General features: G+C 37.3%; 1 protein-coding gene across 2 annotated transcripts in view; it reads right to left on the bottom strand.

Moving 5' to 3' along the window:
* Positions 1-4,478: 4,478 nt before the first annotated feature.
* Positions 4,479-15,177, bottom strand: part of ERCC6L2 (ERCC excision repair 6 like 2) — a 52,708-nt gene continuing 42,009 nt past the window's right edge. Inside the window, exons 18-19 of one of the 2 annotated variants that reach the window (XM_040090451.1) lie at positions 7,192-7,379; positions 4,479-5,638 (exon numbers count right to left, since the gene is read on the bottom strand). In XM_040090451.1, coding sequence (XP_039946385.1) covers positions 4,708-5,638; positions 7,192-7,379 — 1,119 coding nt within the window. In that variant the 3' untranslated portion in view covers positions 4,479-4,707. The remainder of the gene's footprint in view (positions 5,639-7,191; positions 7,380-15,177) is intronic. The other variant, XM_040090452.1, reaches the window with a different exon arrangement.

Raw genomic sequence — 15,177 nt, 5'->3', positions numbered from 1 at the left:
CCACACAGCTACTGCCAAATGCAGTTCTAAGTATAGTCCAAGTTTGCAAAACAACTTTTGATCCAAACTACACTGCAAATCAGACTCAGAACAAACAGTGTCTTTAACTAGGTCTTGTAAGGTGATTGTTGGGATAGCTGTGTTTCTTAGCATAGACAAGCCCAAATTTCTTAAAATTTCACTGGCAACCTGTGTTTTTTCCAGTAAAAGAATTTCTATTGAAGGCAATACTGGAAATACTGGTACCACCTGCAATGTCATGGACCCACAGCCAGATGCATAGGAACTCCAATGAGTAAAAAAAACCAAGGGAACTGCAATAAAGAACAGTAAAACCTACCAAGTCATTTCCACGTGAAAGCAATGACACTCCATCTCCTGCATGATTTATATTCAGATCAGGTGACAACTACTATGAAGCAATTTCCTTATGCCAAGAGGTTATTAAAGTTTTCCTGTAGTCCATGCCTCCCTGCATGGAATCTGTACATGGAAGTATCAACTCCACACTATCATTTTTATTTTTAAAGCCAAACAAAATGATAACCACAGATTTCTAAGAAGACAGAATTGATCTCTTCAGGTCTAATATTTGCAGATTATGTCTTTAAATGTAGGTTCAGATTCATATTTTGAAATTATACAGACATCTTCATGACAAAAACATTTTACAGACAGATCCCTAGGACACTAAATTTCTACATTAATGGCTTGGGTGATATTTCCTTGTAAAATACATTAAATTTGCAGGAAGCTACAGAGTGACATAAATCTTACTTCAAGACTTGTTTCCATATTCAATTCAATTGCATACAACAAACAGACTTCCACAAATATACTGTCAGTATCTGGCATACATGTGAATAAAACATACACATCTATGGAAGTTTTGATTTATGCATACCATCACCTTATAAGAGAAACTTAATTTCCTGATTACTTCAGGAAAATGATGACAGCTTTGTACTTGGGAATCAATAGAAATCTTACTTACCTCAATCAGATTTTGCCCTCTCCAGTATCTAGTGATTCACACCATGACTGACAAACAGGGTGCTAAGGTGAAGCCTCCCTTCAGTACAACAGTATCAGCTGAAATCAATAACATTATCTAGCCCTCAGATGGAGGTTATCAGTCCCTCCTTCTTGCCTAAAACAAGGACAGTTTCCTCTATGCAACTTTTAGCAGGTGCTTTTCTCTCCTATTCTTGATTACGTCAGATACTGCACCACACAACCTACTAACTCCTTACAGAGTTTCTTTCCCTATCACTTAACTTCAATTATCTTTGGTGCAATTTAAGACACTTAACTCCTCTTTTTGTTGTAGATGCAAATGGATTATTCCCTTCCACTCTCTGAATGTATTTGACAACCATATCTTTTTATTCCACCAAACTTTCTCTTTCTTACCTAAGGAGCAGTTTGGCTCTCCAAGCATAAGAACGCTAACTTGTAAAGAAAGTCAATACTGATGTCACAAACAAAAGGCCTTAATTTATCTCATTTATTTACATCAATGAGGGTGTAGGTATTACCCAGCTTAGGCTGACTTCCTTTAGCTGTACATGATTCAAATGTATGATTGACTAATAGTTTACAGCTTCTTCCTTTACTCTCTTTGTTCATACTTTTGCTTGAAAAGTTGTTCCAACTGACCATTATACCATTTGGTATAATAAAGTGGTAACAGCATATATTCAGAGTAAGAAGTTACAGAACACATTAATCTAACTTATGTTAGTTACCTGTAAAACTCAAGGCTTTTATTACTTAACATTTATGTTAAATATTCAGCTCCTTGTTTTGAGTAGTTAAATCAGATTTCACAATCAGGATTTTAGATGGTTTCCACTTACAATATCTACACAATGGGTACCACAGAGACAGAGTGTAGTCTACAACAGCTTCCCATGACCTAAAGTAGAAGCTGCTCCAGCTCAAATTTAAGCTTATTTTCCAGTGGGTAATCTTGCAGACCACAAAAACTACCACCATTCACAGACCGCTGCTGTGCAGGTTCAGTGTCCAGTGTTTTAAAATTTCATAACATTTACCCTTCATATAAAACAATTTATACAGTATACTCAATGTAAACCTGTATACTAATGCTTACAAAAATGAAAAATTAGGGTTAAGATTTCTAGAGCAACGTGAAGCCCTGGTCTCTTCTAGTTATGTGTCACAAGGTACTCTTCACATGGTCTTGTAGCACTGAAAAATGTGACAGACTACTTGGCAAATGAGATATGACACTGTCATGGGTTGGTACAGTTTGGTTTTTTAGTTATGGAGGAATTGCTTTATAAAGGACAGGGACCTATCAGAAGGCTAGTTTGGGATATTGACATGTGTTTTGACCACTGAGAATGTCAACTGCAACTTTGGGAAATATAAATATAAAAAACCCTGATTTCCTGCAGGTCAGCCTCTTTTCCTTTGGCCAGAGAGAGAAAGGTATCATCGCATGGCAGCCAGGGGTTGGCTGGGCCCCGCCGCCCTGGCCGGGCAGCTGTGGCTGGGCTGAGGCGGGCCAGAGGAGCGGCCCTGGCCGGGCTGTGCCTCCGGGCCCCGCTGCTGCCAGCACGGGGGAACAGGCAGGCTCTGCCGGCCGGGCCCTGATACCAGCTACAGGCCTGCCTGGGCCAGGGCCCGCCCCGATTTAAACTGAGGGGTGGGCAAAAAAGGCATTTCTGATCCTGACCGGGGTTTTTGATTCTGGACTGCCCAGGTGCTCTGATCTCTGATGTTTCTGTGTGAGTTCTTCCCCCCCTCACCAGTGTGGCCTTGTACATCTAACACCATGAGCTGCAGCGAGAGAGACAGCGACTCTGGGCAGATTTAACCCTTTCTTGGCAAAATGAAGCTTCTAAAGCCTAACCCTGCCCTGAGAGAGAAAAGAAGGGACAGAGTGAACATAGAGAAAAAACAGCATGAAGTCAGTGGAGCAAGAGTGAAAAGACTGTTTGGGACAGGGGGTTGAGGAGTTTGTCATTCCATTCTTATTGAGCATGGAAATGAACTCCATATTTAGATTATCTCTTTAAATCTAGGGAAATATATGCATTTGGGGAGATAATTGTTTAGATTTGTTTGTGGATTTGAGCAAAGGTGTTTGTGATGGACGAAGTAATATTCATCTCGTAAGATACTTCAACAGAGATAGAGATGAGAAGCCCTCTGAGCCAGTGAAGAAGTGAGAAGATATCTCTGTACCTTGAGATGAAGAATCCTTTGCCTTTGGATTACTCATCTTTAAAAGCTGACACCCCAGTATGCAAAAGTCTAAGACCCATGACCCATAAGCAGCTTGGGAAACTGCTCCTGGGAGGGGTCACGAAAGCAGGTTTCCCCCCTGGTTTTGTGACAGGTAAAAAACCCACAAGAGAATTGTTCTAGGTTGTCAGTGGGATCCATGACTCTTAAGAGACTCCTCAAGATCGGTGAAAGACTTTTCAAATGGTGAAACTGACTGAAAATCACAGGTTTTGTCTCTTTATGCTGTTTTGTAGGAAAGTTAACAGTTTGTAGGGGGAGGGAAGAGTGTTTCTGGAGTTTCATTCTGTTTTGTTTTAGTTTTGTTTTATTTTCCCCAACTTTCTTTTTCCATCCTTTTAGTGTGTGTTAATAAAACTGTTTATTTTTAAGCTTGAGCCTGCTTTGCTTTTCTCCTAATCTTTCTCCCACAGAAAGAGAATAAACACTAGGACTACTACACTAAATTTAGCAACCAGAATTTGACGAATGTGAAACCACTACATTAAATGGTATTTCTGCCCCATTACAGACACTGATTATCTTACACCCTTCCATTCCATGAAGAAGAGTTTTCATTTGGAAGTTTTATTACATCCACCAATCCACATGCAAGATGATAACCTGTCAAGATGTTGAAATTCCTTACTACATATACACTGTACTGGATATTTCCAACATATATACTGTGCTGCGTATTCCCTGACAAAGACATGACAGAAGTCTATAAAAATAAAAAAAAGGAGATGAAAGTGTAACGAGATGAAATTTGAAACCTAACATCATTTAATGAGAAAGATCAAATAAAAAACCCTTCATAGTTCTTCACATCAAACAAGCTGAGAAACTCACTTTTATAGGACACTATGAAGATTTCAAAGGACCACAGCTTCAGAGACTGAACAAAATCATGGAGAATGTGAATCCATCAAAAGCTACTAGACACAAAGACATCATCCCTATCTAAGTAAGTCATCCAGTCTCTAGCACCTCAGAAAATATATGCAGTATCATGGTTAAATCCTGTTATCTCTAAATTGTGTTGATATGACTGACAATGTTCAAATTGAAGTAAAGGGAAAAAATTACATAGTACTTCTGTTGAGCCTAGGAACATAATCAGAATTAAAGAATGCAAAGTGCACTCAGAAAATTCTAAAAAAGTTTAATATAAAATCATTATATATCATAGGTTAAAATATGTATTACATATACATGACTATGCACATATGTACTATACACTGCATATGTAGTTGCATACATATTCACAACTGTAAAATGTAATTCTGTATCACTATAAATATGAATACATCATTTTACCTTTAATTTCATGGAATTACCATGTTTTGTGGCACAATGCTCTCAAAGTTCAAATAAAATAGTTATAGTGCAACTGACATAGAAAACTTTCATTTTACTACACTCTTAAGATTTAGCAGTGGATAATTCATCTCAATCATCTGCACTGTATTTTTTCCACAAAAAAGTTTCATTTCTTTTCCAAAGAGAACTTTCACACACTTCTCTCTCTTCTGCCACTGTGGAATGAGGGGCTCTTTCACAAAGCTTCTCTATGACTGCTATATCTGTAAGCTTTCTGAGGCTCTCCTCGTTCTGTTCATTCAGCATATCCCAGAAATCTTTTGGTCTTCCCTTCAATTTTTCTGCTTGTCCTGAAGAGAATCTCCTCGGTGATCCTGTAGACCCATTTCCATCATTTCTGAAGATTTTATCAAGAATAGAGGTATCTCCAAGTAAGTCCACAAAAGAATTTTTCTTGCAAATCTGAGCTTTTCTTTCCCCATTTTCTGAGTGAGAGAGGGATCTTTTTTTTGGCAGCTGTGTTCCTTTTGAGTCTGGCTGTCCTTCACAACTTTTTACAGGCAGTACCTCAATTATTTCTGATTTACTGTTTAATGAGCCAGATGTTAAAAAATCCTTGAATGCCTGACTGTTTCTTCTTTGGATATGTTGAGTAGCAACAATGGGTGATTGTTTATATTTTTCATCAACAAAAATATCTTGGAAGTAGGAGTCCTTATGAAGTTGTTCTCCTTCTCCTTTATGGCTCTCCTCGGTCTGTGTTTCTGTAGTTCCACTCAGAAGTAGTCTGTTAGGTGATGAAGGTCTAGACTTAGATCTTCCAAAATTAACAACTGATTTTCTTTTTCTGGAGTGTGTATCCAGTTCTCTTTCTTCACAGTTATGTGAAGTTTCTGCCGGTATTTCAAGTGAGAAGAAAGACTCCATCTCTGGATGCTTGGAAACATAGAAGTCCTTCAACATCTTCTGCCTGATTTCTGATGTAGCTTTTACAATATATTCTGCAAGGTCTTTCACTGATCCCATATTAAAGTGGGATACCATATCCTCAAATTGTCTCCTGTAATTATCAAGAAGGAAAAATACGTTATGCTGACACCCTTAACTAAGGGGTGGGGGAAACTGGGAGGAAGCAGTTGTTCCAACTCCTTTTAAAGACGACTTAACAAGAATTGGATAAATGGATGCACAGGAGACAAGCATTCTCCAGATCATCCTACCCAGTGAGTTATGGAATATTTGTTTCTGCTAAAAAGCCAAGCTCTAATTAAAATAGATCACTCTAACTGAGTTAGCCCTAGTCTGAGGTCAGGGAACCTTACTGGAAGGCTGGAGAGGTACATTTATAAACCCATGTTGGAGAAAGGATATGAAACATGTTGCCTTTCCTGTATGAGGGCTCCAAAAGCCAGTAAGATTTAACCTTGTTTGTCTCAAATACCGCTTGACTGGCTAGGTCCAATTATTTGAGTGACTGCAGACAGCTTCCCACTCTGCCCTACAATTACAACAAACTGAGGCCTCTTCCTCATTCACTCTGTGGCATGTCCACATGTACTACAAAGTCTAACTGCATGCCAGGTGCCAAGAGATAACCTGTTCAATGCTCAAGAATTGTTTAAGCTTTTTGCTAGATATAGCTTTAGGATCTTGGAATAACAGCCTTAGTCACTTCACTGCCTTTGAAAATTTTACCTCAATCAATTTTTTGTAACTAATTATGATTTTGAACATTTTTTATAATGAAGGGTTCTCCTTTACCTGCCTCATAAATATTTATTCAGTGTCTATAATAGTAAACAAACCCAACAATTATTGGCACTTCAACAATAGTATGGATAACTGAGGCCAGCTAGCTGATATGACAGCTTCTGAATGCTTACAGGCATTACCTAGATACCAATTTTCATATAGTAATTTACTTGTCTCAAGGCAAATTAAAAATATATACCAAATACCTATTCTATAGGTTTTCTTAACTAGTTACAGCTTTTCACTTTCTATTTCTACAAACCACTGGGCTATTTTTATTGAACTTCTAATACAACAATGGAATTTAATATTCATATCAATAATAGTAATCATTTAGGAAAAAAGAAAACAAGGAAACATAAAATTATTATTCCTCCAAAAATAACAGGTGGGGGGAAAACCTTAAAAGAGATATCAAAAAATATTGAGGCCCATGCTAAAAAAGAAACATGAAGCCCATTTTTTTTAACAGCCATTCAATGAAAGTAATGAGATATGGGCAAAATCAGTAGGCAGTCAGAAATTATCATTATAAAGCGCCTCTTTTCTGTACAGTTTTAACACTGTTTTGTAGCAGCCCATGATGCACATACTACAAACACTCATGGTGATGACACCTACATAGTATATAATATATGACGATTTAATCAACACATTCAAGTAAATTGTGGGTTCAATTAATTTTATTAATCAATTACAGTACTGATAGAGTAGTGTGAGTTGAAGTTTCTCACTAGTTCCACCCTTCCCACAGAAAATAATAGTATTTCCTGAGTAGGGTGGAAACAAAGACAAATGCAACTACTCAAAGGGAAGTGTCAACCTTAGAATTTTACTTCCAACTCACCAAAACCATCTCACCTGCATATTCCTTTGGGTGTTTTTCCAATCAAGAAGGTGGTTGAACCTACCCTGTGTATTTTTTTGCTTCTCTGGGTCACAGGATGCATAACATACAGATGATGTTGCTTACTGCTCACCAACATTTCTTGCCTTTCCTTAACAACTTTCTTCTCTGAAGTATTGTCTTCTGGGACTTCATAATTTTTCTAGTAAAATGAGACATGGAAATCATTAGAACAGCTGTGTCTCTGATGTAACAATGCACCCAACTACACCCAGTTTTGTCCCTTGTAACTAGCATTACTGGACTGAACACTAGGATTGGGATTCAGAGCTGAAATGCAGACTCCCTACTCAGTCACAAACTTCCAGGGACATTGAGGGGAAGTCTTGGTACTCTGACCTCTTGCATGAAAATATGATCCTATTAAACCTGAGTTATTTTTCTGAAATTCTCACAAATTCTCATCAAAATTTCTCCTTTGCCAAAACACAGCTGCTTAGTGATATCCTCAGTCTCCCTACTAACACTACTTTAGAGGTGAAATCACAAATTGCATTCACACCTTTTCATCTGCTGCTCAAAATTTGGTTTCAGATCAACAGTGTTTCTTCCCAACGTTTTCCTACTTGATCTGTGTCTACTTCCTTTATTTTCATGGGCTGTTCACAATGTTCTTGAGCTTTAGAATCTCACAGGTGTTCTCACCCCACTAATTTGGTAAGTAACCTCAAAGTAGCATACAGAGATGTTAATATTACAGAACCTACAGGCATACATTTTCACTTAAAAACAAATGTACAGCTCCAAAGATTAAAATTTTACTTCACCAATATGTCACTCTAGGTAAGACTGAAACCTCACCCCATTAAGATAAAAACCCTCGTCTCCCAATAATAGTATACTAGTAACAAAATTAAGATTGAATTCATAGATGTTACCTACAGCATAAATATTCCACAGCTCTCTTGCTGGTTCTGTATACATTTGTTAACGTGGGATTTTTTTTGTTTGTTTTTTTAAGTATGCATGGATAATACAGAATTTTACTTGGAAAATGTATTTTCAGAGAAGAAAGCAATCATACTTTAAAAAAATATTTATTTTTATGTATTTTTTGCATGAAAAATACACATCGTATTCTGATCTCACTATGATAAGACAGCCTATTTTTCACTCTGTTAGGAAATCAGAGCTGTATAATTTAATTCAAGAAAGTATAACTTGAACAGAACACAAGACTAACCATGTCAATGCCTGTCTTAAAGTTATGTTAAACTCCCATAAATATGCATCAATCTACCTCTCATTAAACAAGACCCAAGTATAAGAGACAGCAATACTCATCTATTCAAACATAAAAGATTTTTAATATCTTTGGGAAAAAAGCCAAATGTTGTAAACACACTGAAAGTCGTAATATTGCTTGTCTTTGCAGAGAAGCACATTTAATGTTTAAGTATTACTAATTGCATATAAATGCACAAAAGGCAATTTTAGGTACACTGCACCACCCAAAAGAACTACACCAAAATACCACTGAATACATTCAAAGAACATCTCTTCTTCTACTTAAATAAGTTGTTCAAAGGTGGGGCTTTTTTAACTCAAGCCAGAAAAAAATTACTGTAAAAAGTTATTTCAAGAGCTACAGGAGATAATTCCACTGAAAGTCTGCAACCATTGTGAATTACTCCTAAAAAACTTCCCAGCTCCCCAGAGCAAAGGTAGTTGGTTACATGATACCCAGTTAGGCTGAAACACAACAACTAACTCTCCTAAACGTTTTAAAAAGCCCAACACGCAGCACCTAAATCCAGGAACTTCATTTAAAAAAACAAACAAACAAACAAAACATTTTTAAAATAAACCTAAAACACTTAATTTTTTTGGATATCTCCATGTTCGTTAAAGGTCTAATCTGATGTTTATTACTCTGAATGATACAATGGATGACAGGGTCTATGTACAAGTAAGATTTGCAAAATGAGATTAAAATATTCTATTATCATTGCTATCAAAAACCTGAAAACTTCAGTCAATATTCCAGTATGTCAACATTCTACACTATTTTGCTTTCTTTTGAATTTGACTCCCTGTATGGCCCTCCTAAATTTATTTCTCTCATGGCCAGTATCTTTTCAATCATCTTTCAATATCTGCCCTCTAAATCACTAATCTCATAACGAAAATTTCTTTTCAACAGCTTTCTATATTTTTCTGTCCCTCAAGCCCTTTCACTGACAAATTACTGTGTCTACATGCCTCACTTCTACATGAAATGCTGTGCTGAATGTATAGGGCTGGTCATGTTTGCATGAACTATCTATCATACTTATCACATGCACAAGACAATCTCACAAAGCAAGACTGAAATTAAGACAACTTGATTCAGCTAGGAGCCTCTGACTCTAGTTCTTCTACAGACAACAGCACATTTAATCTCTTTATATTACTGAATATCACACTCTGTATGACATTCAATATGTCACATTTGGATACTGTATGATGGAATTGTACAGGAAACAAAAATCCTTCACTGTATGCTATAGCATACAGTGTCTGCTGTATGATAAAATAATATTGACAGAAATAATCACAGCAATCAGGAAAATCTTTAGTAAATATTTAAATACAGTAAACACAATATGCCTTTGCAGTGCATGTTATAGAATTTCTACAAATCAAAGTGGAGAAGTTTCACTTAAACTTGACCAGTACTTGTTGATCATCTGACAAATTATGTTTGTCTATATTGAATTATCTGCAACACCATTACACATTTCTGTTTTCACAAACTTGGTGGGGAGGGGTAGGAAGTGCAGCAAAATAATTACATTGACAAAGATAAAAAATTTTGACTGAATTACTGAATGCAATATTTTTACTACTTTATTAAACTTTCTGCTCTTCCATTATGTCAAGAAAACTTCCACAGCAAGTTCAAAAGAAGTGCACACTTTATTTACTTTCAAAGGCATACATGTAAGACAAAGACTATGCAACTGGTTTAGTAGAAGGCAATGTTTTTTAACTGAAAAAATTAAACAATAAAAAGTTGCACTCCAGAAATATCCCATTAAATGCAAAGAAAAAGTTAATGAAAGTACAATAAAATGAAGTTACGAAGTGCTACTGTGAACTATGGAAAAACCTACAAAATTGTAGCCAGTCCTTCCTGTCTTATTCCTGTTTTTGTCTCCTATTCCCCTTGATCTACTACACTTACTCCTAAGACACTTTTTATATATTGCAATGGGAAAGAAGACAGATAATTAGAGTAGTTGTGCAGAAAATGGTTTCTAAAGTATTCAGGAACCCCAGGGATTCTTACTACAACTGAAAAATACCTTTCATTTAGTCTGTGACAGTTTCAATCCCTTCTTTTGTTAAGTACTTCTCTTATTCTTGAAAGTATATATCTAGTTTTGGATACTAAGAATGAGTTTTGATTTCTGTGAATTATACATTATCTAAAGAGGATGCAACAATCAAGAGTCTAGCAAAAATGCTAGACTAACTGCAAATTCAGTGTCACACAACTCATTTAAGGGTAACACTCTTCAAGAACAATGAACATAGGCATCAAGCAAAAATTTGATACAATGCGGCAGTAACTTCCACTTCAAGATTCCATCTTAAATCTATAACTCTTGGATCTGTTAGCTCTGTATGGCAATCTGTCTCCTGCTGCTTAGTTACAACAGTTATTTAAAAACAGTATACACCTACCAAACCAAATTTTTATCTATCTTTGACAGTAAAAATTTTCAGTATCTGTCCTTCCTGTAACAGCCATAAGGAGGCAGCTCTATACTCTAGAGCAATGAAGTACAGTCCATATATATGCATCATCAGACATGACTAAGATGATTGGACCCCTTAAGCCAGTAACTCCCTTTCCTTTAGTCCCTTCGAGCAAGGCAAAGGACCAAAATGTTTCACTTTTTTACATACAGGAAGATGAAAAGGTATGGAGAGTGAGTGACCAGAAGCTGGGAGTAAGATGAGTAGAGAAGAAAGGGAAACAGATTCAGTGATACTCAAGGTTTTTCAAGCTCACATCTGTGGCAATTTGTTAAGAAACCAGACTTGGAGGATAATTAACATCCTTCAGAAGCCTGCATCTGAAGCTGAAAATGTTTGCACAATTATTCTTTAGCCATAGTTGCACTGTGTTCAAGCAGCTTCCTCTTTTAGTGCCTCATTACCCAAAGTATCTCCACAGTAACTGTCTTGCCAGGTACTGACTTCCAGTCATCAATAATCCCTCTGACTTGCCCCCAGTGTCACCTTTCTCCTTAGGTTTGCATGAAACCACCACTGTCAGATAGCCAGGATACTTATCACTGCACAGGTTCATTGTTTACATTTCTATAATAAACAAGAATAGTCTTCTAAAATGTCTAGTTGCTTTGCAGTCACCCCAAAAATACAAAAGAAACACAGTAAATTCACTATGACTGACTTCTTAAAATACATCTTACAAGCAAATAACAAACCATTATGCCATATGCTAATTTATATTTTCCCACTTCCCTCAAAAGCCGAGAAAACATGACTTTCTCAATACATTGTGACTTGAAGTTGGTTTTAGATGATTGCTATTAATTTGATGATTTGATACTGCATTCCAGTGCCTTTATCTGCACAAACTACAATTATTTAAATTTTTTTTTTTTTCCCCTTTGCAGTTTTCCTTGTGGGTTTTTGTGATCTGGTTAGGAGATTTTTGTTGGTTTGTTTTGGGCCCCCCCCCCCCCCCCCCCCCCCCCCCCCCCCCCCCCGGCAACTTTTCTATATATATTTATTATTATCATCCTTCCATATGCTATTGCTACATTTTACCAATGCTTCTCTGCTGTCAGGACATAGACAAAGTACCAAGAAGCGTTTGATACCTGACTGTCCATCCTTGGTCTTGTTTCTTTCTCTTTTCTACACAGACTGAAAGAGTAGTTTGAGTTGGAAGGGACCTTTTAAAGGCAATCTAGTGCATGTATATGTCACACAAGAATTTCTTCCTAAATTATTCTGTATGTCAAGGAAGATAAATTGTAATAGCGTCCACATAAAATTTCATGTAGTTTCTCTAAAAATGAGGTCCACATGGTGAAGACAAGGAATACAATTAGCAAAAAATGTATCTGCTTTCTCAGGATTCTTAATTAAAGCAGAATTACTTTTCTACTTGCGAAGAACACACTACTGAACAAACTGTACTTCAGAGACTTACAATGAATTATAAATTCCTGTTTGAAATTAGCCTGAATCTTTCAATATTAAGAATTATTTGTGATGTGGACATTTGCTTTTCCATTAAGAAAGCTAAATTCAAAGGGAAAACTGTCTCGGAATGAATGCATCTGCTGTGGCAACAAAGTACGGTTGTGGAATGAGAATTATAAGTAATGCATAGCCAACAGTCAGTACATTAATTGTCTTAGAAAATAAAGCTAACTTACCTTAAAATTTTAGAATACTTTAGGGTAACCATTTTAATATCAAGATTTCTCAGTTAAACAAAGTGTATCTAATATTTGAATGTATCCCAGCAGACTAGCAGCAGAAATATTTTTCAAGTTATAAAACCTGTTGGACAGGAGCACTCTTTGCACGGATAAGAACTGGCTGGATGGCTGAGCCGAGAGAGTGGTGGTGAATGGTGCTGCATCAGCTGGCAGCCAGCCACCAGTGGTGTCCCTCAGGGGTCTGTGCTGGGGCCAGCTCTGTTCAATATTTTCACTGACTACATGGATGACGGTATTGAGTCTTTCATTAAGTCTTTAATTAAATTTGTGGATGACACTAAGCTGGGAGTGTGTGTCGATCTGCTGGAAGGTAGGATGGCTCTGCAGAGAGATCTGGACCAGGTGGATGGGCAGAGTCTAACAAGATGAAGTTTAATAAGTCCAAGTGCTGAGTCCTTCACTTTGGCCACAATAATCCCCTGCTGCATTATAGGTTGGGGACAGTGTGGCTGGACAGTGCCCAAGAGGAAAGGGACCTGGGGGCACTGGTCAGCAGCTGGCAGAACATGAGCCAGCAGTGTGCCCAGGTGGCCAAGAAGGCCAATGGCATCCTGGCCTGTTTCGGGAATAGTGTGGCCAGCAGGAGCAGGGAGGTCATTCTGCCCTGTACTCAGCACTGGTCAGGCCACACCTTGAGTGCTGTGTCCAGTTCTGGGCCTCTCAGTTCAGGAAAGACTTTGAGACACTTGAGTGTGTCCAGAGGAGGCAACAAGACTGGTGAGGGGCTTGGAACACAAGCCATATGAAGAACGACTGAGGGAGCTGGGGTTGTTTACCCTGGAGAAAACGAGACTCAGAGGTGACCTTATCATTCTCTACAACTTCCTGAAGGGCGGCTGTAGCCAGCTGGGGGTTGGTTTCTTTCTCCAGGCAAAGGTCTCTTCCAGCCTAGTGATTCTGTGATTTATTATGAATACAAATTACTCCTCCAAAATATTTTGCAAACACCAAGAGAATAGTAAAATTAAAGCTGATAAAATTACACAAATTTTAGAGTAATATGTAATCATTTCTCTATGTATGTCGCATGTAGCTTTACTGCATAAACGAACTGAGACAAAGGACCTCCCATAAACTTTAATCTTTTGCTTAGCACTGGATAATCAACTATCAACTGAGAACAGATTGCATCCTCTTTATTTCACATTTACTTCTGAGTCTGTTTCTTCTACAATCAGATAACAGAGAAAGAATTTTTCATTCAGGAGTAATCTCACTTAAGTTTTTGAACCTTTACATAAACTAACTCCCATAAGACATTATCATTGTCTTTCACCAAAAAGCTGACCTTGAATCAACAGAGTTATTGCTACTAGTGAAAATGAGAGGAGATAGTCTGTCTCAGAATTCAAAGCTTAATGTAATTGCTTGTTCCAGCAGAAGCTGTGGATTTGCACCCATCTTCCCTTCACCCTCTCACCCTTCCATCAGAGTAGCAAAACCAAAGGCCATGCACATACATCATAATGAAAACTCTACTACAAGCTTCAAAGAATGCTACATATTAACTCACTACATTATAAAAACACATCCAAAAGCAGAATAGTGGAATGGTTATTTCCATTGCAAACTGAACCAGTAAACTCAATAAAGTAGCATTATAGGCCAATCATTTGACTTTAAAGCTGAGTATCTCCCCATACTAGAAGAGTAAGGACAAAGGCGTGTTAATCTCCCAAAAGCCTACCCTTACTATCTAACCTTGTTGAATCTAATAGCTGTGCAAACACACTGCAGAGTTCCCACAACTGATAGATAGTCTTTGTTTAAATAATCCACAAAATGTCAATGTAATACAAATAAGATAAAGCAGAGTTGTTAATGACACAACTTTTGTATTTACAGTATTCTCAACAGTACTTAAATCTGCATTGGAGATACAAAGGGCATGTTTCTTCCTAGGCTGACAGCATGCTTAGTTTTCTCATTTACACCACATTGCAATAACATAAAGAGGGGTTTACCATTAATCCAGGTTTTACTACAAAGCATCTCATTATTTCTCTGTCAAACACTGGCAACAGTGCCAAATGTCTGTCATCCAATTCAGAGGATTAAGCCTTCCTTTATAGTGCAGTTCTTGTACAAATTTATAAAAATACAGATAAAGTTTCTTAGTACTGGTCACAGTCTATATTTTGGCCTGAATTCATGCTGCAGAAGTTGAATATGACAGCTGGCAGGAAGCTGAGGGGAGAATACATCCTCCCCCTTTTCAGTCACCACATTTCTGTTGCTATAGTGATTAATCCTCAATTGAATGGCTGTCTTTGTACATTTCTTTTCAGTAAAACTTTAAGTAAACTTAAGCTGAAAACATGCAGTTGACAGAAAAAAAGACTTCACATATTAAACAGGTATAGTACAAGTTCTTGCAACTAACACTTTTCCAGGTATTAAAAAGTACAAAGTTGCTCTAACATGGGACATCATCAGTTTTTCAAATTACTTGGTATGTCCTGTTCCCATCTT

Source organism: Hirundo rustica, chromosome Z (assembly GCF_015227805.2).
Source record: "Hirundo rustica isolate bHirRus1 chromosome Z, bHirRus1.pri.v3, whole genome shotgun sequence".
Lineage (NCBI taxonomy): Eukaryota > Metazoa > Chordata > Aves > Passeriformes > Hirundinidae > Hirundo > Hirundo rustica.
Note: the sequence above shows the minus strand (reverse complement) of the source record. Positions and strands in the feature narration are given on the sequence as shown.